General features: G+C 44.4%; 2 protein-coding genes across 3 annotated transcripts; both read right to left on the bottom strand.

Annotated features, from left to right (window-relative positions):
- Positions 1–677: 677 nt before the first annotated feature.
- GABARAPL1 (GABA type A receptor associated protein like 1) lies at positions 678–7,575 on the bottom strand. Of its 2 annotated transcripts, XM_009951438.2 has the most exons (4): positions 7,422–7,575; positions 3,585–3,663; positions 2,328–2,446; positions 678–890 (listed from the first exon to the last, which is right to left on the bottom strand). In XM_009951438.2, the coding sequence occupies exons 1-4, from the start codon at positions 7,509–7,511 to the stop codon at positions 825–827; spliced, it is 354 nt and encodes a 117-aa protein (XP_009949740.1). In that variant the 5' UTR covers positions 7,512–7,575; the 3' UTR covers positions 678–824. The 2 variants fall into 2 exon arrangements, with proteins under 2 accessions (XP_009949740.1, XP_086321687.1); XM_086465561.1 differs by lacking the exon at positions 678–890 and having other exon boundaries at positions 2,167–2,446.
- Positions 7,576–17,775: 10,200 nt separating this feature from the next.
- On the bottom strand, positions 17,776–21,534 carry TMEM52B (transmembrane protein 52B). Its single transcript, XM_009961869.1, has 5 exons — positions 21,487–21,534; positions 20,796–20,839; positions 19,887–19,925; positions 18,739–18,905; positions 17,776–18,026 (listed from the first exon to the last, which is right to left on the bottom strand). The coding sequence occupies exons 1-5, from the start codon at positions 21,532–21,534 to the stop codon at positions 17,776–17,778; spliced, it is 549 nt and encodes a 182-aa protein (XP_009960171.1).
- Positions 21,535–23,489: the final 1,955 nt, after the last annotated feature.

Here is a 23,489-nt window from a genome sequence, read left to right as displayed (position 1 = left end):
AGTCCTGTCTCAGAGCTGGAGTGGGCTAATCATTCTCTTGAGAACCTTTCTAGCCCTGTGCTTACATGTTTATCAGTTGACTTCACTGAAAAGAATGAAAGGGTCATCTCTAAATTTTCTGTCCAGCACTCGCAATTAAAGCAACAAAGGAAAAAAAATAGAATCCTTCCTTCTTTTCCCCAATCTTCACGTCTCACAGCTGAGGAGCTCTCAGCCCTCAGAGTTAGCCCTTCTAATACTCATGGAAGTGACGGGAAACACAATACTCTTGGAACACTTCACAGGTAGCAGTTGGAGTGAGGACTGTCAGCAGAGGACAGCCTTGTGTGACAGCCAGACTGAAGTACTTCACAGTTCACTGAATGCTCACAGGAGTGCAGCCCGTGCCACGGGCAAGGCGTGACAAGGTCAGTATACAATACATGGCAATATCCAATGAAAGGGTTACACAAAAATGGCCATCCTGCCCAGTCACTCTCCTGGAGCTCCACCACACTGGCTTGTCGAGCAGCCTCCATACTGGCTAACTACTTCCAGCTGTAGCAAGAGAAGAACTATGAACAGTGGAGTCTCCCAATCCCTCATCGCAGAACGCGCTAGCCTTTCAGTTCACCCTTTCATACACTGTCCCCCTTACCCTCCCTCCCCTCAATTTAAAAAATAATGGTTATAATTAATGCATGGAAGGTGATGGCATTGTGCATGTGGTTCACTTCCAGTTCTCTTCCCCTCTTCTCAGGCATCCTCCTTCCTCCTCTCCAACATCCCCCCCTTTAAATCCATTCCAACAGTCCATCTCGCCTGCATGCCTGAGGGGCTGGTGCTCACTTGCCATAGACGCTCTCATCACTGTAGGCCACATAGAGAAAATAGTCCTCCTCGTGGTTATCCTGCAAGGGGAGAAAGGGAGAAAGTAACAAACCAAAGCCCTGTAACTCACTACATGTGAAAAAGCCCAACCAAGAGATCACTGTAACAACAAGAGGGCATAACCTCTCTTTCGCCATTTCTCCCCCTTTACATCAAAGGCTTCACTTCCTCATACCAAAGACAGTGTACAGCAACTGCCTCTCTCTGGCCACAGCTCTACTTCTAAATTCAGGAATGTCACATTTCTGGACACAGTTAATTTGCTTGAAAACCCACAGCCACAGTGTGCTGCAAACATGCAACAGAAACACCTCTGTCTGCTGCAGGCTGTGCAGCAGAATCTCAGCACTAGTACAGCCTTGAGATGGAGAGACTTGGAAGGCTTTAACAAGTCAAAAATCACCTCTAGATACTTCAGTGTTTGGTAAATGTGTTTATATTTGTCATTTTTCAGAACACTTTGACAAGTGGCTGTATTTCTAGTCCTGTTTTACATATGGACAGTAAAGCTGAGATGTTAAGTGATTACACTGACATAAAAAGTCTGCAGAGTGCCAGGAACAGAGTCCTGATCTCAGCTCTGGACAGTTAAGACACACCTTCCTCCTACATGTCCAGACTTGGAAAACTCCCTGCATGTGTTAATCTTACATGATCTTCACCAGTCCACATACAAATTATCCAGTTATTGTCAAAAAGTGACAGATCAAACAAGGCTCACAGCACCATACCGGAGCTCTCTTATTAAAACACACTAACACAGCAGAAGGAGAAATCAATCAGGCTGCAAACCGGCCATGATATAATGGCTATATAATTGAGGCACATTCCTTCAATAGGCATAGAATATGCCTTTAAGGTCGATCAGATAACCCTGTTCAGTAGAAATGCTGGGCAGCAATGTTCACAATGTCCTACAAGGTCCTCACATATACAGTACAAGTGATCAAAAAGTCATTCTGAACAAAGAATAAGTGTTCTTTGACAACACATTTATAGACAGTTGGTTGCCCAGTGATACGGTGTTCTTTTACTGGCTAAAAAGAAATCTCTTTTGTATAAACAGGAAAGCTAGTGCATATGTTCCACCCCGCCCCCTGCCTCAGACACAATCTTTCCTCTGAAATAATAAAGTGGTTTATTTCAGTACTTTGTTAAAGTAGTAAGATCAACGTACCACTGCTGAGGCAACTATTCACCACCTGATACAATAACCCTTTCAACTAGCAAACAATCAGTTAAAATGATGAGGCTCCCCAGGCTCCTCTTTATAACTGCAGGATGGAACTTCCCTAAACAGATGATGGGATACAGCCCAGGCCAAGGGGGTCCATGTTCAGGCATCTGTGACCAAGCTGCACCCACTGCCAGATGAGTAATGCTCAGTTGTCCTTCAGTGAGGATATGCATTCTTCTGGATACTCCAACAACAGGAGAAAGAGATGGGCCAGGCTTACCTCATACAGCTGGCCCATGGTAGCACTGGTGGGAGGGATGGTATTATTGACAAAGAAGAACAGGGCATCTTCTGGCCTCAGATGGATCCGCTTTCGGATTAAGAAGTAGAATTGGCCAACTGAAAAGGAACAGAGGAGAATGCCTTAGAAGCAGAAAGAACATTTTGGTTTGGGTTTTTTGGGTTTGTTTGGGTTTTTTTTTTTACCCTAACCATGGTTGTTTTCTTTTGGTGGTGGAAGTCATGTGCTGTACGTAAAAAGTAGGGAAAATTGAACAATGCAGGAAAGAAAGCAGTAACTTCATGACTGTAACCACATTAGCATCTAAGCCACTCGGAGCTGGCAAATTCTCAGGTACATGCCGCAGATCACACGCCCTCTAAATCCACACTCCATCAACTACAGTATGAAATGGTCTACTGTGGGGATTGGTGGGAAGACCTCTAACTGGCTTAACCTTTAAATACTATAGATCAAAGACACCTTAGAGAATTTAGCATTGGTGTAAATGGTCATACCATTTCTGAAAAATTCCTGAAAACAAATTCCTTACTATTTGCTTGAGCTATGTTGCACAAGAAACTATTCCACAATCCATTATATACTGCAAGAAAAAGAAATGCTGTTTCTTTAACTCATTCTTGTTCTCAAATGAAAAGAAATGTAATCACACACAAAATGGCCATGACCATTTGGAAAAGGAACTTTGTAGCCATGACACACAGGGGTGGAAAATGATGGGACTATTTCAAGAACGTGCCTCTTCCTGCAACAAGGATTGCAGCCTCTGGCAACTCTGCAGCTAGGTCACCATTGACTGATGATTATGCTACTGCCTGTGATACACAATTCAGTCATTTTCATCATGGCTAGAAGTCAGCTATGACACATGCATGGCAGCTAAGTCAGTAGGATACCTCAGAAGATCTCAGAGAATTCTGTATGTTATAATCCAGGCTGTAAGGTACATAAATATAACAAGGACAGCCAGGTAAACTGGGGTAACAATAAGATGTTGAGCCTGCCTAGATATTTTCTTGGTGCTGAACATAAGAGTAAAAAGCACTTCTAGAGTAAAAAGTACTCTACTAGAGTAAAAAGCACCGCCTGGACGCAGTCCTGTGCAACCTGCTGTAGGTGAACCTGCTTTAGCATTGGGACTAGATGATCTCCAGAGGTCCCTTCCAACCCCTACCATTCTGTGATTCTGAGACCTTCTCACTGAAAATCGGGAAGAAAAGAGGTAGACTTTGTTACCTGTGAGGTCAGAAGGCACAAGATACTTCCTTTTGTCTAGATCGGGTACTCTGGCTTTTGGTGCTTTTTCCACAATTACCTGGAAAGAGGGAGAGAGCGAACACAAGAAACAAACCATGAGTATCATAAAATGAAATGGACCAAAACGCACCAGTGGAAAAGAATACTACCCTTTGAGACAGATGGTGCTACCAGGGCTTTAGAAATGTATTTAATCTATAACAAATACACAACAACAAAAAACCACGTAAGTGAGAAGAAGACTTAAAATCACTGGCAATAGCTGTGCTGGGAGCCCAGGAGTGCAGCAGTAAGCACAGTAAAAAACGGAGACTGGACCAGACACAAAAATAAACCGTAATGACCAAGAAAAAAAATAATCAGGTCACCTTGATGGTCCCAATGCAGGTTAATTTTGTATGAAGGATCTGTCAGGAGGCTAATACATGAACACAAGAAGTATCACAAGTAAGCTGAACTGTTTCCAGGTTACAGTTCCAAACTGGCTGGCACAAAATCAGCCCTACTCCCAGTAGTCCCACATCCTAATTTCTATGTTCACCACTACCAAGTGCTCCAGAATGAAGCAAAGGATTAAAGAGAAACTACAGCTCATTGGGGAGTGGTGGTTGGTTTTTTTTTTTTAATCCCCAGTTCTTCAGTAGTTATCTTCTACTCTGAAATTCATATCCTTTCAGGTTATTTTCCCTACTTCATACAGTTATGGACATTTCCTTATGCATATAAATAATCTAATAATTAAAAAACCAGGCTACTGTCTGGGCAACTGCACTCACAGAGACCTTTGACACAAAATACTAACCCTCATTATATTCTAATGTCATTATGATGTAGAAAAATATGAAGCTCAGCAGCTTTAAGGTCAAACAGACCAAGACATCTTCTGCTACAGGAATAACTTTGTTACCAGAGCTAGGCAAAATGTTTACCTCAGAAGCAGGAAGCATTCCAAAGTGATCTGATGTCCTTCCATTAAAAGCCTTGGAAACCTTTGGAACTTCTGGGTTTGTGCATAAAAAAAAAATGCAGGCAGTTTTTCTTTGGATTTTGTTTGTTTGGTTTTTTGTGATATGTATTTTTGAACTGGTAAAAGATGTATTACATGATTTAATCTATGTGGCTTGTCCTGCAGAAGCCATTTTGACGATCTAAGTAAGAAGCTGGATTTTCTGAACCTCCTCAACTTTTTAATTCTGTTAGATCCTCTAATTGTAAATGCTCCATCTGAGACATTGTGGGGCTAATTTCTAAGGGCTCCATGTTCCCGTAGCTCTTCGGTGACCTAAATCAGCAACTGTACCTGTTGTGTAATGGCAAAGGCTGAACTGCTGTGGACTAAGCCTTCTTTGGAAGCAAAATGGTGTTGACACGTCAGTGAGACACTATGCCAGAGAAAAATGTTATGATGATGAGCTTGGTGTATTTAGCCTGGACAAAGCGCCATGTTAAGTTCACTTGGACCTAGAAGGAGTTAATATCTGCAAAGTATATCACTCCATAGAGATGCTAGCTTGGATGTTTCTTCCCTGTGCTCCATTTGGATGCTGCCAACACAGCCAAACCCCCCCAAAAATCCTAAGTTTGTTTTTAAAATAGAAAAGTGGTTGTCTCTGCTACTTCAAGAACTTCAAGCACCGCAATTAGTACAAGGCATTCAAGCTCTTTCAGGAAGTCTGTGGTAGGACATGCATTTCCATATAAGATGCAGTTGGTAAATGCCATGAAGGAAGGATAGTTCCACAGCCTCACTGAACAGGTGCAGGCTGAACAGCACGTTGCACATTTTTTTTACCCGTACATCCACCAAGGCAATTTCTAACACAATAACTTGCAGTGGAGAGAAACATTTAATTCTTGCCTCCAATTTTGCAAACTACTGACATGCAGAACTGCTAGCTGGCAGACTGATGTGACCACCCTGACTCAAATGGTGGCTTGTAGCTTGGTTATTAGACAATAAAGGTAAAGAAGTCATGCCTATGAGGAAGAGTTGAGAGGGTTGGGGCTTCTAAGCCCCTAGGAAAGATTTAAATCAGATCATCATTGAGCTTAAGGGAGATCTCCCTCTTCCAAAGAGGCAGGGAAGGAATGGAGGTGCTCTTGCTAATCTATCAACTGTAGTCAGTTTGCCTGATAGCACAGGTATCTCTTCTGAAGCACTAAACCCTTCACAAACCTACAAAGAAAACCCAAAGGGCAGATAGAGATTATCTGTATGTCTGTTGTTGCTGGGTGGTGACTGTGGTAATGTGGGACCGTGCCAACAGTATAACCTCAGCAAAATGCTAAGCTGTCTCAGGGCACTGCAGTGTAGGCAGCCAAACGGACGTCATCGTCAAGGATCCTGCTGTCGGGAAGGGCAGAGACAGGAGTGATGTAAAGAACAGTTGTCTGCTGCAGTCACTTGCTCTGTATGCAGCTCTGACAACAGGCTACCCTGGACAATTCACATCTAGGCCTTGCCATGCGTTGTCATCTTTTATTCTTAACTACAGCACACCTTGTTACTCTGGTCCTGGCTTTCTCCATAAAGCTTGGCTGATGACCCCCTGTCAACCTCTTTTACCTCTTGCCAGACCAGGTCTGATCATGGGCTCCCCACATGGCTCTTCCAGACACATATACCAGGTTCTGCTGTACAATCTGCCATGTTAATCCTCAGTTTACAGCTTGTCTCACTCCTGACCTACAGAGCCCTCTGTGGTCCTCATCATCAGCCACAGAACTGCACACACTTCATGACTGACTCACTGCATGTTCAACCTGCTATACTATGCCAGGGGTCCCAAAATCAGCTAGGACAAACGCGCCCAAATACTGACTTCCAAAAACTTTTGCAAGTCCAGTTGAGGGACACTCGCAAGATAAAAAATGGTGTTAGCCTGCAGGTAAAACATATGGTGTAACTGTTCCCCCTTGTCATTAGATTTACTGGAGAGTCTAAAGTCATTTTGCACGCAGTACCCCTGGGCAGTAAATCTAGGACAGCCCTCTCCAGTGGGGATGGAAAGAAAGAACATTTGCAAAACGTTTATTAGAAAGGAACCAAAAAAAAAAAAAAAAATCACAATTAATTCGATTTGTCATTTCTTTTTTTTTCAATTATTATTAGTAATTATAAAGCTAGAAGTTTTCCACAGGCACTCCAAAGGGACATAAGGATGAGGAAGCAAAGTTTAGCTAGAAGATGACCTTGTTTTCCAAGCGACGTTTTCTCCACAGGATGATTAAACATAAAGGTAAAAAGACTAAAAAGTATCATTTTTCTGTCATGCAAAGGAAAAGAACAGAGCAAGACTATATCGAAAAGACAGGCCAAAAGGAAGCAAAATAAAAATAAAGGGAAAGTACCAGACCACACGGATACAGACCTTGTTTTCTATGAAGAGTACCCGGTTAACTCACTCATTGTTCTCCTCCATTTTCACTGAGCTCATGGTAAGCTCCTTCCCCACCCCCCAGCCCCACGCACGCAGGCTGCCAGAAAAAGATCAGCAGCATTCTCGCTGTCGAGTTACTGTGGATCCCCAAAAAAGGGGGTATTACACCCCGCACCCACCCACCAACACAGCCCTTCCTACGTAATAAATAGCCACAGCTTTGCGCTAAAGAGAAAAGCAGCCTGGAATTTGAATCGGATCATCGCGAGCACAATTCTCTTCACTAATCTCACTTCTTTGGCCTTAAAAATAAAAAAAAAAAAAAAAAGACGCCGACGACAGCCGACAAGGAAAACGAAGGCGCAGAGCGCCGAGGGCTGCCAGGCAAGCTGGGCCAGCCGCCGCCGCCGCCGCTGCCCTCCCGCCCCACACTCACAGGGACTCTGTCGGGGTATTTCTTCCTGATTTTCTCCCCTTCTTTTTTCCGGTACTCGAACGGGTGGTCTTCCTTGTACTGGAACTTCATCCTGCCGGGCTGTCACCTTCCCTCCCGAGGGCTGCTTGCGCCTTCCTCCCCGACGGCCGGTGACTTGGCGAGCCCCCCGCACGCCCCCGCAAGCGCAGCGCAGCCGAGCGCAACCCCGAGCCGTGCCGCGGGAGCGCACCAGCCGCTGACGGCAAATTGGGAGCCGTGACGTCACGGGGAAGTACACACCACACCCCCCAACCCCCCCGCTCTGTCACGCTGCCGCCGGGGCGGGGGCTCTCGGTGGCTGCGGGCGGGGCTGGGGTCCACACCGCCCGTGGGGCGGCGGGGTGGGGGGGGGGCGCAGGCCTTTCACGTATCGGGGCGGCGGGCGAGAAAGGGTGTCCCACCTTCCAGCCCGCGCGCGGCAATAAATAATAAAATACACAAATAAAATGTTAAAAAAGATATATATTTTTTTAATAAAGCAGCAAAATAAATATCGGATCGAGCGACGCCGCAAACACCCCCCCGCCGCCCCCAGAATGACTCAGGGGTTATAAGTACGGCACGAGCAGGCACATCGCCCTCCCGGGACTGCGGGGGTGGCCGCGTCGCTCCTCCCTCTCTCCCGAGCGGCTCCGCGGCGTTGGTCGCCTGAGCTGTTCTTTAAGGGGCTGTGAGGCCAAAAAAAATAAAAAAAGCTAGTTTTCGTGACCGTCCCTGTGACTGTTGGATCTGGATTATTGCCTTGTTTATAACCTCTCAGTTAAACAACAAGGGGCAGAAAGTGTGTCACGCAATGTGCAAACAGCTGACAGTTAAAGGGAAATGTCTGCAAACAAGCCAAGATAGCCAGCCAATTTTAGCCCAGTTACTCACCTGATACAGACTTGGAAAATCTTTGTGTTTTTTTTTTTTTTTTTCTAGGAGTAGTTTTGCTCACAATTGTTTACTGACCAGCAAAAGAGAAGGTATTAATTAATGGATCAGCATGCTCAAATCAGCACAAAAATTAATTGCTGCTACCCTGGGGACAATCAATGGGAGTGTATCAAATAATCCTTTCTTTGCATGCCTCGTCCAGAGAAGCTGAACTCTTCCAAGGAGGTATTAGTTGTAGTACTAGGGGCCGAGCGGGACAGCAGACTGCCTTGGATGCATAAAACGACTCTCCAAGGCCACACCAGTGGCAGAGGTGGGAGGACCCAGGTTTCCTGTATCTGATTCAAGCCTGTGCCAGTGTGTTGACCCAGAATGAACAAGGGTAGGAAAACACATTGTTGCTATTTTTCTGGCGCTCTGCTCCTACAGCATGGCTAGAAGGAAGAAATACTGACTATAGCAACGAGTCAGCTTGAATCCTGAAGAAATTGAACAGCAAGCTGGATGCTCCTTAATAATAAACACAGGATCAGTGGAACATAAAGCCCTGGTCTTTTTCTAGAAGTGCTCATATAAATCCTTTAGGCTGGCCCTTTAAGACTGGTGGCTTTATACCTGTATATTGATATGCACCCCTGAGTTGCCTGCAGGGTGGGACTCAGCCTGACACCAGGGGTATGAAGGGCCTGTTACAAATCCTCACAGCAGATCCGGGGTGTTAGCTTGTGCCTTCTGCCTTGTAGGGAGCTGTCGTGTGTTGATGACCACCCACCTTTGCACTCAATAGCACATTGCTTCTTGAACGCAGAGGCCTTTTGGTAATGCTCCCTCTTCAAGCCCTGGTGCACTGTGATCTCTCATCTTGACCGTAAGTAGGAGACACATAGAGGGAACACATTTACTCAGTTTCAGGTGCGCTCAGGGGGTGGCAACTCCCAGACAATCTCACCTGGCCAGAAGTGTAAATGGGCGTGGGATAGAGATCTCACCTACACTTATAATGTAAGCATGTACAGCTGAGCCTGTCACTTTAAACTGCCTTTGTGGTCAATGGCAATAAACAGGCATGTTGGGGTGGGATTTTTCTCACGTGAATCATGACATCTGCATCTAGAAGGCCGAAGTGTGTCCCCAAGAACTCTGGCAGGTGCTTTAGTGTCTGATCTTTTACTATTCAGTATGGTGTAGTGTCACCTCCTGTACAGCTCAGTGGTCAGCTGCAACAGGTGCATGGCTAAATTTCTTAAGGATGGAGCAGCCCACAGTGGGAATGCCATAGACTGGTGTGTCTCAGCCTTCACTAGTTCACGTGCATAAGGTTTGTACAGGGAGCATCATCAACTTGTTTCTGTCTGTCCTAGGACATGTCAACATTTCCCCATGGTTGCAGGGAGTGCCAGAGCATCTCAGAAGGGTGAGTCAGAAGGAAGGCATTATTTTTGTTCAGTACCATAGCGAATAGCCTAGACTGAAGGAATCCCAGGGTTTAGGCCTGGGGAAAATTCTGGTTTTTTGGCTTTGTGCCTTTCTGTAATACACGTGTTTGGTCTCCTTGCTTCCTAAATGCCTGCAGCATAACAGTTCCTAAAGTGTATTGAAGATCTGTAGTGATGTAGATGCCTCTTCCTCAAGGACAAAAGAGAGGAAATTTTCTAGCCTGTTTCACCCAGGCCACCAACACATTCTGGCAATTTTAACAGACTGCTCGCAAACTCACGTTGTCCTGAAAATCACAGTTTCCATCTCCAGGACTATACACAAGGCAGCTGAGCTAGCATCTAGTTTGAATTTCTGTTGACAAATCAGAGAGGTGTTTCAGGGCTCTCCCCTGGTCTGATGCAAAGATGTGGCCTGCGAGTGCATTGCTAAGTGAGTTCTCCTCCCCCAACAAATCCTACGTGAGGATCACAAATCTCCTTACTGAACTCTTCCTGCCCTGGTGATGCAGACCTGGATGTGCAGCCACAAGCCTCGCTCCTCCCACTTCCCCACTTCCTCCCCATCAGGCACTGAATTCCCAGCCCTCTCCTCCAGCTCAATAAAAGCAGTAACATCACGGGCACAACAGCAGGCAGGAAGATGATACATGCAGAAGCAGTGACAAACAGCTAATCATCTGACTTAGAGTTCTTATTAAAATGTCAACCCATGGGCATGTGACACCCCACATTCAGGGTCTGTGTGCCAGAGGGAGGAACTGGAAATGGGGTTGGCTAGTTTTCCTACCCTGGACTGCCAGCACAAAGTGGTCCTCCACAGAGTGTCAAAACAATATACTCTTTCTTAACCTAGGGTGTCAGAACAGCTCTGAGCACATAGTGTATTGCTGTGTCTGCATCTCATGTAGGCAGAGGTTCACTCTGAAAGGGATTCCCCGAGTGTTACCAATGCTGTAGCCATAGAAGCAGGAGATAAAAGTGTTTGCACAGAATCTGGGGGCAAGGTTTGCAGCCTGAGCTGTACCAAACACTGCTCCAGGGCCACTGCTAGGAGCTCTTCACTGTGAAGTGAAGCTAGCTTGCTAAAATTCTGTAAATTAAAAATATTTGTTATTTGCCCGGTGTTTCTTGGAGATATAGTCTCGGTGGATGCCTCTTGGCAGCCCCCTGGAGCTACTGTTCAGCTACCTATGACTCTGGCCTCCCCTGGATATTTCTTTCATCAGTACCTCCCCTTTGGTATTATTCCATTTGTGCCTCCATAGGCTGACTATTTTTTAAAAAATCTTTAGTGTGGATTCAGCATACCAAAACCTCTTTTGTCAGAAAGCTTCTACTTTGTAGTGTGAGTGGTGATTAAACCACAGAGGGTGTACCTGAAGTTACTTGTGATTCTGCTCTGTTTGATGTCCATCCATGGCACAGTCCTTGCCTGGTGTCTCTCCTGCACCACTTGTGGCTGGTCACCAGTTTCATTTGACACTGGATCTGTAGCAGCCTCAGTGCCAGTACGGGCATGTTGGCCCTGGGTGAGGGCACAGGATTAGTCACTCCCAGCAAACAATGGCTAATTGTGTGGAAGTTTTCCTTTCCTCTAGGAAATGGCTCTGTATTGCCTCTGCTGAACTGCCATCTCACTGCTCTATTTTCTAAAGCCTCTTATTTTTTACAAAAAAGCTGCTCATTTCTCCCAAACTGATTGCATGGCCCAGCCTTAGCTCAAGTCGCTAAAATGCATACAAATGACATTATGAGAGATTAAGGAAAATACCGTCTTGTGCAGTGAAAAGCAGCAGTAAAGGACAAAACCCCAGATCTGAATAACACAAGCCTGAGATCCCTTTGTTTCAACCAACAGTTTGGAGTGGCTTGTTGGGGGATGGGTATCATTGTTACTTACAGTCCTGTGAAAGCAAAGGAGCAACACAACAGTGGGGCCAGTGGGGTGTTTCTGAAGACTGGTCTTTAAGTACCACATGTTCTAGGGGAACCTAAGGGTGATGTGGACAACTCCTTTGTAGTGGTGTCGGTGTAATCTTGTTCCCATCGTGTAGCTCCAGCCCAAATTATCCATATGCAGGCTAAAGGTAGCCAGTGGAGACTGATTGCTCTTTCTCCTTTGAGATCACTTGTCCTATGCTTGCTCGGGTCCCCACCCTTTTCACAGTGTTTGGTCAAGTGTAGAGTGAACAAGCAAGCCAAAGATGAGCCAAGGGTCAGTGGCTTGGTTATGATATAGTTATCTTCAGTAATTTGTGCATCATTTTCCCCATCTACAGGTGAATATTAAGGCTCGTCTGATGCATAGGCAGTGTGACAATATGGTCAAAGTCTGTAAAGTGCACAGGAATCTTTGGCTGCAGATATTATTCATAACTAAAGAGAATTGCTTTTGATGGCATTCTTTTCTGTGTTGTGCAGAATATTGGAGTGGTCTGCAGAAAATGTGTGCTCCAGTGCAGCCAACTTGACACCAGTGGCTGTACACAGCAGCTGAACAAACCCTAAATTTATTTAATGATTAATAGAAGCCTTTTGTTTATTTTGCGATGTATGTTATTCTGTATTTGTGAGCAATTCATGTCCGTATTGCTCTTAATTTTAGGGAAAACAGTTGCTAATTGAATATTTATTTAAATGCATGAAAGTATTAGTCCTTAATGTTTAATAGTATTTAATGTGTAATTTTCAAGCTGAAAGCAGAAAAGATTTTCAAGTACTTTTTGGCTGATATAATGCAACACACAAAGTGTATTCAATGTCCAGACTCAACAGTGAAATGGAACCACCACTAATGGAGGAAAAAAAACCATCTGAACAACAGCAAATTGCAGTATCAAGTAGCAGTTTATCTCTGTAAATAAGTAAGCTTGCTATATTTGTATGGGGTGTGATCCTGCTTTTTCACGAAGTACATGTGGTCATTATTGACTCCATCCCCATTTTTAGATTGTTTGTGAGGAGACAACATCTTTGAATCATAACAGATCTGAGGGTGACAGTGAAGTGTCTCCAGTCACTGACACCTGGTCTTTGCTTTTGTACACAACCTTCTATAGAATCATAGAATCATAAAATCATTAGAATAGACCTCTGAGATCACCAAGTCCAACCATTGACCTAATACCACCATGCCCACTAAATCGTGTCCCAAAGTGTGCCATATCTAGACGTTTTTTGAACACCTCCAGGGACAGTGACTCCATCACTTCTCTGGGCAGTCTGTTCCAAAGTTTAACCACTCTTTCAGTAAGAATTTTTTCCTAATGTCCAATCTAAACCTTCCCTGACGCAACTTGAGTCCATTTCCTCTTTTCCTATCGCTTGTTACTTGGGAAAAGAGACCGATCCCCGCCTCGCTACAACCTCCTTTCAGGTAGTTGTAGAGAGCAATAAGGTCTCCCCTCAGCCTCCTCTTCTCCAGACTAAAAAACACCAGTTCCCTCAGCCACTCCTCGTAAGACCTGTTCTCCAGACCCTTCACCAGCTTTGTTACCCTTCTCTGGACATGCTCCAGCACCTCAATGTCCTTCTTGTAGTGAGGGGCCCAAAGCTGCACACGGTATTCAAGGTGTGGCCTCACCAGTGCCAAGTACAGGGGAATGATGACTTCCCTACTCCTGCTGGCCACACTATTTCTGATATAGGCCAGGATGCTGTTGGCCTTCTTGGCCACCTGGGCACATTGTTGGCTCATGTTCAGCTGGCTGTCAAACAGCACCCCCAGGCCCTCTTCCGCCGGGCAGCTTTCCAGCCACTCAGCAGTGTGTAGGTCTGCTTCTGTTTTACTTTTTGCTTTTCTTTTTTTTTTTTTCCCCTGTTTTTTGTTTGTTTTAATCTGGTGTTTTATCATGTCCTATGGGCTCTGAGTGCTCATCTGAAGTCAGTTTTGTAGGAAACAATCCCTGAGCAAGTGAAGTTATATCTATCATTATTGTCACTTGTCATATTTGGAATGTCTTGCCAGAAAAAAAACAGCTTGAAGGTGCCTGCTCTAGCACCTAACAACTAGGACTGACACAAGCAAAGAAAGATGTGAGCAGACAGGAAGGGACAGGAGAGTTAGACAATACTGGCCCTGGTCAAGGGAAAAATACTGAAATCAGCAGGTAACGCCCAGCTCTGGGTACAAGTGACCTGTAACTTTTCCTCTTGAAACTGAGAAAGGTGACAGCAGATGTCATTTGATGCAGAGGAGAGGGACAGTAAGAATTTTAAAACTTCCCTTTTTATTGCACATCTTAGAAAAAAATTACGGTGTAATTGTTATTGCAAACTACTAAAAATCGCGCATGCCTGTTTTGCTAGGCAGGATTGCTGCCCTGTGGAGCAGGGCTGCCATCTCGTGTTAAATGCCCGCACAGCTCGGGGCTCGCAGGGAGGAGGAAAGGGGTGGAGGGGGCGGAGAAACAGTATGTTCCCGCTGGAAATGATTGTGAAGGCTTCCAGGAAGTTTCTGGGCTTGATAGTGCTTGACGCATGTTCAGCAGATCCAAATGTCTCTGCTTGTCTTTACTGTGGAGTAAACAAGAGCCTTCCAGGAAATGTTCTGCAGCTTGGTGGAGAAGTCAGGCTTGAACTGGACTTCAGAGAGCGGCTGATGAAATAGGTAACTGTGGTAGATGTTCCACAAAGGCTGAGGTGTTTAATGCCATCTTTGCCTCAGTCTTTAGTAATAGAAACACCAGCCAAGAGACGGGGCCAGGAGCAAAGTGTTGCCCCCACAATCCAGGAGGAGATGGTCAGTGACCTGCTGCTCCACATCAATGTGCGCAAATCTATGGGGCCGGATGGGCTACATCCTAGAGTGCTGGGAGAACTGGCAGGGGTGCTCACCAAGCCGCTGGCCATCATTTATCAGCAGTCCTGGCTGACTGGGGAGGTCCCAGCAGATTGGAAGACAGCCAATATAACACCCATATATAAGAAGGGATGGAAGGATGATCTGAGGAATTACAGGCCTGTCAGTTTGACTTCAGGGCCAGGGAAGCTGATGGAGCAGATCATCCTGAGTTCCGTTGTGCAGCACATGCAGGACAACCAGGTGGTCAGGCCCATCAGCCTGGGTTTATGAAGGGCAGGTCCTATTTAATAAACCTGATCTCCTTCTATGACGGGGTGACCCGCTTGTTGGATGAGGGAAAGGCTGTGGATGTCATCTACCTCAACTTTAGTAAGGCATTTGACACTGTTTCCCACAGCTTTCTCCTAGAGAAATTGGCTGCTCTTGGCTTGGATGGGCATACGCTTTGCTGGGTGAAAAACTGCCTGGATTGCTGAGTCCAGAGAGTTGTGGTCAATGGAGTTAAATCCAGTTGGCGACCAGTCACGGGCAGTGTCCCCCAGGGCTCAGCACTGGGGCCACTCTCGTTTAACATCTTTATCAATGATTTGGACGAGAGGTTGGAGTGCACCCTTAATAAGTCTGCAGATGACACCAAGCTGGGTGGAAGTGTCGATCTACTTGAGGGTAGGGAAGATCTACAGATGGATCTAGGCAGGCTGGATTGCCGGGACAAGGCCAATTCCATGAGTTTTGATAAGGCCAAGTGCTGGGTCCTGCACTTTGGCCACAACAACACCCAGCAGCGCTACAGGCTTGGGGAGGAGAGGCTGGAGAGCTGCCAGGCAGAGAGGGACCTGGGACTGTTGACTGACAGCCGGCTGAACACAAGCCAGCAGCGTGCTCAGGTGGCCAAGAAGGCCAATGCCATCCTGGCCTGTATCAGGAATAGTGTTGTCAGCAGGAGCAGGGAGGTGATCATTCCCCTGTACTTGGCACTGGTGAGGCCGCACCTCGAGTACGGTGTCCAGTTTTGGGCCCCTGTCTACAAGAAGGACATTGAGGTGCTGGAGGGTACAGAGATGGGCTATCGAGCCAGTAAAGGATTTGGAGTGTGTCTCATATGAGGAATGGCTGAGGGATCTGGGGCTGTTTAGCCTGGAGAAGAGAAGGCTGAGGGGAGACCTTATTGCTCTCTACCTGAAAGAAAGTTGTAGTGAGGTGGGAGTCAGTCTGTTCTCCATAGTAACGAGCGATAGAACAAGGGGAAATGGCCTTAAGCTGCACCAGGGGAGGTTCAGGCTGGATATTAGGAAGAATTTCTTTACTGAAAGGGTTGTCAGGCATTGGAACAGCCTGCCCAGGGAGGTGGTGGAGTCACCTCCCTGGAGGTGTTTAAGAGATGGGTAGATGTTGTACTTAGGGACATGGTTTAGTGGTGTTGGTAGGGCTAGGAGAAAGGTTGGACTCGATGATAATGAAGGTCTCTTCCAACCGAAACTGTTCTATGATTCTGTGATTCTATGATTCTATGATTGTGACAGCTATTATTATTATTTCAGGTGTGCTGTGTAGCAGAAGAGACATAACCTTATACATCACTTATTTATTTACTCCATTCCAGTTCATCACCCATTAATGGTAGTTAGGTAACAACTAGGCAATTCAGGAAGAAGTTTGTGACCTAGGAAATCAAGACTCTTGTTAAATTCCTTTGGATACAGAATTCCCGTGACTGGACAAGGTCTGGGACATCATCAAAGGTGTTTTGGTCATTCAGTTCTGCTTTATGCTATCCCTGAGGCTGTCTTATCAACCTTCTCTAAAATTCTCCATGGCTGTAATCAAAACAGCACTTAGGTTCCTAAACATATTTGGGCACCTGATCTTTGTTCTCCTTATCCACAAAATAAGCATATTTTCTGTATTTTTGCAGGAGCGTTGTGAAGATTGGCATATTAAGAACAGCAAGAATTTGGATACTCCAGAAGAAAGGGCCATGCAGCTACTTCAGAAACACTTTTCATTTCAACATTAACATATACATGCAAATCATTCATGACTGCTTATCATTTGATATTGGCTGTCGTTCTGCTTGATTTCAGTTGCTGAACCTGGGGTAGAGAAAATACTGATGCAATTCCACAGTTACCTTCGTATGTATACCTAGTCCAAGAAAACACTTTACAGGTGGTCCATAGCTGTGTTCATCCAAACAGTTTGACTGATGTTTTTGGATGATTCAACATAGAATCATAGACTCATAGGATCATTAAGGCTGGAAAAGACCTCTAAGTTCATCAAGTCCAACCATCAACATATTTGTATCAATCAGGAAAGACTCACAAATTATTTCTATTTGAGAAATGGCTTAAATATTTTAAATGGTCTTATTTAATTTGATCTGCTTTTGACAGCAAATTAGGAGCAATTAATAAATGATACAATATAAATGCAACTAAAATATGATTGAGCTTTATTTCAGGGTTAGTGTCCTTGCTCCTCCCCTTGTTTGATCTGTTAGCACATACATCATGATTTTTAATTTGAATATAAGAGCTTGTGACTACTATTTCAGAATTGCTATATACTCTATTCAGAACCAGACTGAATATGTTCTTCATTCTATATATCCTGTAGGGCATTTAGGGCACATACTGCACATAACTACCAATGTATGCTGTCTTTTGTTTACATGCAGATTGTGGTCCTACACAGCTACTTTTTTTTTTTTTTTTTTTTTTTTTTAAATTTTCTACAAATAGTTGGCACTTTCCAGAAGTTTGCTATTATTAGGTATTAAAACCTTCTTGCATGTCTTTGTTTTTCCTGTTGTGAAAACCTCTCTGCCATCCCCAGGAAACTGAGTCTGGAGGCAAGCAGAATGAGACAGCATCTGCAATCTCCCTGCAGGTCACTAGCCTGCAAAGGGGCTCAGCACTTTGATCCTGCTGCCTGCATGTTTGTGCAAAGCATGATACTAGTGATGTGTGTGTGTGTGTAATAAATGGATATTGGGAGGGCAAATCGTCAATTATCTCAAGGAGATGTCAAAATGAGCCATCAAAAGATGCTGGATCTGAAACTATTTTACTCTTTTTTTTCCCCCTTTCTCATTAGACCAGGGAGGTTAATCTGATATTCCTAACCCTGCTCAGAAGAATTAGTCTCTGTATGTAACTATTCTCTATTATTTGCTGTTAAGTAAAAACAGGCACTAGTGTCCTGGGAGGGCTGGTTGGGCATCCTTGCCCTCAGCAAATGCCTGCGGCTTTTCCTCCGGCACTGGATCCAGGTCTGGCACTTTCTGCCCCGTCTTGGCAACTGTGAATCTGCTCATGCGCAGAGCTTCTTCGTAGACTGGAGGAGTGTCTGATGCTGAGAGGGGTGGCGTTCCCTGTGCAGCATTGTGGGAGTGTGCCACCGCTAATATCCTCCTGGCAGCAGGCCCAAACACAGAATGGAGAGCTGAAAGGGAGGAGAAAAAAGCTGTTTGCCTCATCCTGAAAGCACCATGCGATTAGAGGAGGACAAGTATATCTGCAGCACACAGGCTTTTCTTTCCCCACAGCCTGTTTTCCTTTTCCTGCCCCTTCAGCCTTCCCTAAAAAGGGTGTGAAACCCCCTCAGCAACATAGAATCATAGAATGTGTGGGGTTGGAAGGGACCTCTAAAGGTCATCTAGTCCAACCCCCCCACAATAAGCAGGGACATCTCTAACTAGGTCAGTTTGCTCAGAGCCCATCAAGCCTGACCATGAATAGGGACAGGGCTTCCACTACCTCTCTGGGCAATCTGTTCCAGTGATCCACCAGCCTCATATTAAAGAACTTTTTCCTAATGTGCAACCAAAATCTACCCTTTTCTAGCTTAAAACCATTACCCCTCGTCAATCACCACAAACCCTTGTGAACAACCCACAACTCAAATGCCACTGAGGCCCGTAGCTGCCCTAATTCCACCTAAACGTGTCTCACAGCTGATTTACCATCTGGCTGCATTTTCTACATGAAGCCTAGTGAGCACCTTAGTTTGTACTATGTACAGATGCCGCTTTCCCCACATCCTGCCATGAATTTCCCTCTGTCAGCCTTGGGGTGCTGCAATCTGGGCTTTTCACAGTGCAGCCCCTCACACTGGGCTGTGCTGAGGTCCCCAGCCTCTGTCGAAGCCAACTCACAGGTAATGGTGCTCTGGAGGGTGCTGTCATGATCAAAAGCAATGACAGTGACCTCGTAGGGCTGAGGACCTGATTCCTCCCCTGTCTGATGGCAATGAAAACAGCATCTCACACAGATGGAAACCAGGCCACAGAGGAGCAGCAGCCCACCGATCACAAGCACCAGCCTGGAAAGGGAGAGGACACAGAATTAGGACAGAGTTTCTTTTCAGGGGGCTTTTGAGCTCTCTTCCTGCTTGAAATAGGGCTAACCTCAAAGCTAGACACGGTAATTTGAAGCCTTGTCCAGCAGAGTTTGAACAGTCTCCAAGGTTGGAGACCCTGTGTCCCTTCCACACACCCGTTCCAGTTCTGCACCAGCCTTGGGGGAAGAATTTTTTCCTTCTGTCAAATTAGAATTTCCCTGGATGCAGCCTGGCCAGTCATCTCAGGTCCTTCTACTGGGCACTTCTGAGAAGATCTAGAGATCTCTCTAGATCCACTATAGGTCATGGAAAACTGCAGTTAGGTTGCCCCCTTAGCCTCCTTCAGGCTCAACAGACCTGGTCCTTTCAGCCCCTCCTCATACATCATGTCCTCTGGACTCCTGACCATTTTATCAGCTCTCCAGTGGACTTGCTCCAGTTTGTGAACATCTCTTGTGTACTGAGGTGCCAAGACTGGACTAAGACTGGACTATATATTCCAGATGTGTCCTCATGAGTGGCAAGCAGAGAGGAAAATTCGTGTGTCTCAGTCTACTGGCATTAGTGCAGTAGACATCTACAGACATCTACTCTTATTAGTGCAACCTTGTAGATGTCCAACAACTACCATCCTTTTTAATCTCCTCTGTTGAGAATTACTAAGGAATCAGACTGAAATTGCTTTAAAAATGGGCCTTTTAAAAGGCATGTTGTGCCATGAATGCTTTATTAATATTGTTCACCTGACTAAATTAATAGGTGGAATAAAAAAGGAGGCTGGCAAGTCAACATTTGTTAAATATGATGTGATAGCTAAGGAGTTGCCTTGCTACTATAGAGCACTAGTGTCCCAAGGGAAAGTGGGGGTGGCATCACACTTGAGGGGGTCACATTTAATCCCAGACTTTGCTACTAGAATTGTCCAGTGATGCAGATATTTAAAGTAAACATGTGCCATCTTACCAAATATACCACAAATGGTCCCACTCTGTTCCTGAACAGCTGAGGAGAAAGGGGTACAACATACAGTTAGCCACAGAATGCCAAATAAATGGGAAGATCACTACTGTATTCTCTTCTAGCTCCCCTCAGGCTCCTCAATTACACTCCAGCTTCTAAATGGCACAATGATGAGAAACTCACCATGCTTCATGGAGAAGACAGTTGTCTATCCTCATCAATCTCTGTTAGGTGAGTTTGCCTTCTTTTTGGCTTTATCTTTTAATTATTCTTGTGATATTTGTGCCTACCCAATCTGTTTGCAAACCTTAGGGATCTGCATCATGTTATAATTTCTGAACTTCCCTTCTTTTATATACTTTTTTTCACAATTTAGCCTACCCAACCCTGTTATCTTTTGCCTTTTTTTTTTTGTTTGTTTGTTTCTGACTTTCTCTTTGATTTCTTTCAGGCCCCGTGGGTACATTTTGGATGCTGTGTCATATGTTCCTTTAGTTTTAGTTAGTAGACCTGCCTGTGTGTTTTTAAAGACATTTTTTTAGTCAAAAAAGAATCCCCTAGGCAATTTTTTTAACTTGTTTTATCTTGATTTCTGTTACTGTTACAAATGACATCACCAAGAAGAATATTTCAAATAATTTTTCAAGGAAAGTTCAATTCCAAATTTATGATCTCTGTCAATCAAAATTACACCAGAAAGCTCTTAACCATTACAGTTATCCAAATAGGCAGCAGGAAGAGTACTACATGATCAGTATGTTGAGTAGATAGTAAATAATACATATCAAATTCAAAAGAACAGAAATTTTATGTGAGTTTTCAATAGCCACAATTAAAGTAAGCTTTTCTGGAAGATGTCAGCCACCATGTCATAACCCTTCTTAAAAGTGTGCAAGATCAACAAATACTCACAGTTCAGTGTTGAGACAACCTTCCTCACCGCTTACCTGGGGGCACTAGGAGGAGAAAACCAAACAAAACACAGCTAGAGTGAATTAAGTCTTTGTCATATGCAACTTTTATCTCTGTCACCTGAACTATTACCAGTCTGAATCTCCTCTGGTAAGGACTTACTGTTATCTATCTTCAATTGTTTCCATTATATATTCTGCTGTAGATTTGAAGTTACTGTGATGTCAGCTGCATTGTTTCATATCTTAACTTCCCATAGTCATTAAAATCCTGCTTAGCACTCTTCCTAGCACAGACCCCAACTTGCCTTCCCCCTCACCACAGATTTGCTGTTCCCCACCACAAGCTATGTCATGCCACAAATGTAGATCCTCCTCCATGCTCAAATATTAAGAACGTGTAAATGTCCTGCCTCATGTTATACAGACTCTGACTTGAATTCTACTCTGTCCCTCTGGCACTCCTACCCTTCTCATTCCTTTTCCTTGGGTATCCTGACCTCTGTGTTACTGTCTCTGGAATAGCAGCAAATATTCTTCTTTGCTGCATGTCTGCCTTTTGTATATGTCCAGTTCTTTCTGATATCAGCAATATTATTGTGACTGTCAGTTGCTAAGGACCCTCCATCTTTCCAAGGCAACTCCATAACTGAGCAGAGACCCCATAAGAAGGAACCTGGGATGTGACTTACCCATAAGAAACACCCTAAAACAAAGCAGATCATGAGTGGGTTATGCATCCCCGCAGGGTGTTTCTGTGGCCTCTTGGTGACTCAAGCTGCTTGATGTCTTCTTGTCCTTTCTAGTTGCAGTTCATCCTCACCAGTACACTCACCAGGAGAAGGAGCAGATTCCTTGTTGTGTGTTGAATTCAATCTCTTCTTCCTGCTCTACCTCTTTCTGTCCTCCTCTGGGTCTATCCTTCTCTGCCCTTCAGGTTTTTCTTTCTCTCTTTCCCTCTTTGTCACTGGCAATTCCTGTTTGTTTCTGCCTGTCTCCTTTTGTTATTCTCTGTTGCTTCTCTCCCTGTTTTGAAGGGATCTCTAAAGCCTTCCAGTCAGATCAGGAGAAAAGTGGTGGCTACAAGTTCTTACTTTAGATATTGAACTAGTTCAGTGAAGGGCATCATGAGATCTCTGCAGACCTGATCCTTCCCTTCTGTGAGCAGAAAGGGTCTCTGAGTCTGGTAATTTTCAATTATTCCTCTCCCCGCCCCTACCCTGAGGGGGGTGGGTTGAAGGTCATGTTATTGACCTGTTTAAATGGAGTTCAGATTCCTCTCCCTACTCCACTACCTTTTCTGTCCCTGCACTCACATTGTCCTGCCTCTGTGGATCCAATCTATTGGCTTTAGCCATCAGATCAACATGTTACAAGTGAGATGTTCCTGCAGAAGTGGAATTTGTAATATAATAATTATATACAGCACTTTAAATATATATTGTTATATGTGTATGTATGTCTATTAATGCAACATATATATACACATATACGCATATATATTCATGTGCACATACATATGCATATGCAACAGACACACACATATGCATACGCAAGACCTCTTTTGTCTCCTATTTAAGGCTCTGCCACCCTCTTACCTGGTAGTCTCCTGCTGTGTCAGTCCTGCAACTGACAGTCTGCTCGCACACAGATCCCACTCCTGAACTTCCTGTGTGGCCAGCCAAGTTCCCCTAAATACTTTGTATCGTGGGGAATACATGTTGATTCTCTTATCCTGGGCACTATTTGTCCTGCAGCTGGTTAAATTGTGAGGTTTCATTCAACAACCCCTTAAATTTCTCTCTCTTGTAGAACTGCTTTAGATTTCTTACTGCTCATGGCTATTCAGAATGTAACAACATGCATATAATTGGGTTCACCTTCTTCCCTTTCAAATAGCTGAGATGATAGCAAAAATACTCTGCAGTAATGTGTTTGGGAACCACCTGGGACCGGTGCATAAATACGTGTTAAGGGCAGGATAACAACTAGAGAAACTTGTTTCCCCATGTTGCAATCACAATGAATTCACATTAAACTGGTGAATCATTAGCCTTGCCAATGCATATTAGAATTGCAGAGCAGAACCAATGGATTCATGAACATAATGTATTCTCCCAAGGCAGGCTAAAAATTGCTTACCATGCCCTAATTACAAAAGTAGTGATGCAGTATAAACATGCCTTAGCATGAGTTTGTCTGTCTGTCTGTCTGTCTATCTATCTATCTATCTATCCATCCATCCATCCAGCCTAGTCTACTGCTCAAAGAAGTCCTGGTGGACAAATAAGAAATGTAGAAACATGAGCTATTTGCTTTGTATTTACATGGGATTTGCCCAATATTCTTTTTGTCTCCTTCTCCTTTCATGTGTTACAGGAATTTTAGAAGAAAAGACCCAGCAGAACTGTAAAATAGCCTTTCTTGTAGGTACAGCTTTTAAAACTGTTGGGATTCAATGTGGAAAAGAAGCGCAAATTACCAATGTTTTTCAGGGGTCTTTTGTATCGGTGTGATAATTCAATAGATTATCACTTGATTTTTAACTGATATTCAGTCTTCTGAGAATTTCAAATTGTAGAAGGATCGAACTGTAGAAATATCAGATAAAGTAATAAAAAAATTCTCTAAATAAAAAAGCAGAGTGTGCCATGAAAGTGACTCCTCCAAAAGCGTATCGTAACTCATTCTTGCT

The sequence above is a fragment of the Leptosomus discolor genome, chromosome 1 (genome assembly GCF_034619465.1).
Source record: "Leptosomus discolor isolate bLepDis1 chromosome 1, bLepDis1.hap2, whole genome shotgun sequence".
Classification (NCBI taxonomy): domain Eukaryota; kingdom Metazoa; phylum Chordata; class Aves; order Leptosomiformes; family Leptosomidae; genus Leptosomus; species Leptosomus discolor.
Note: the sequence above shows the minus strand (reverse complement) of the source record. Positions and strands in the feature narration are given on the sequence as shown.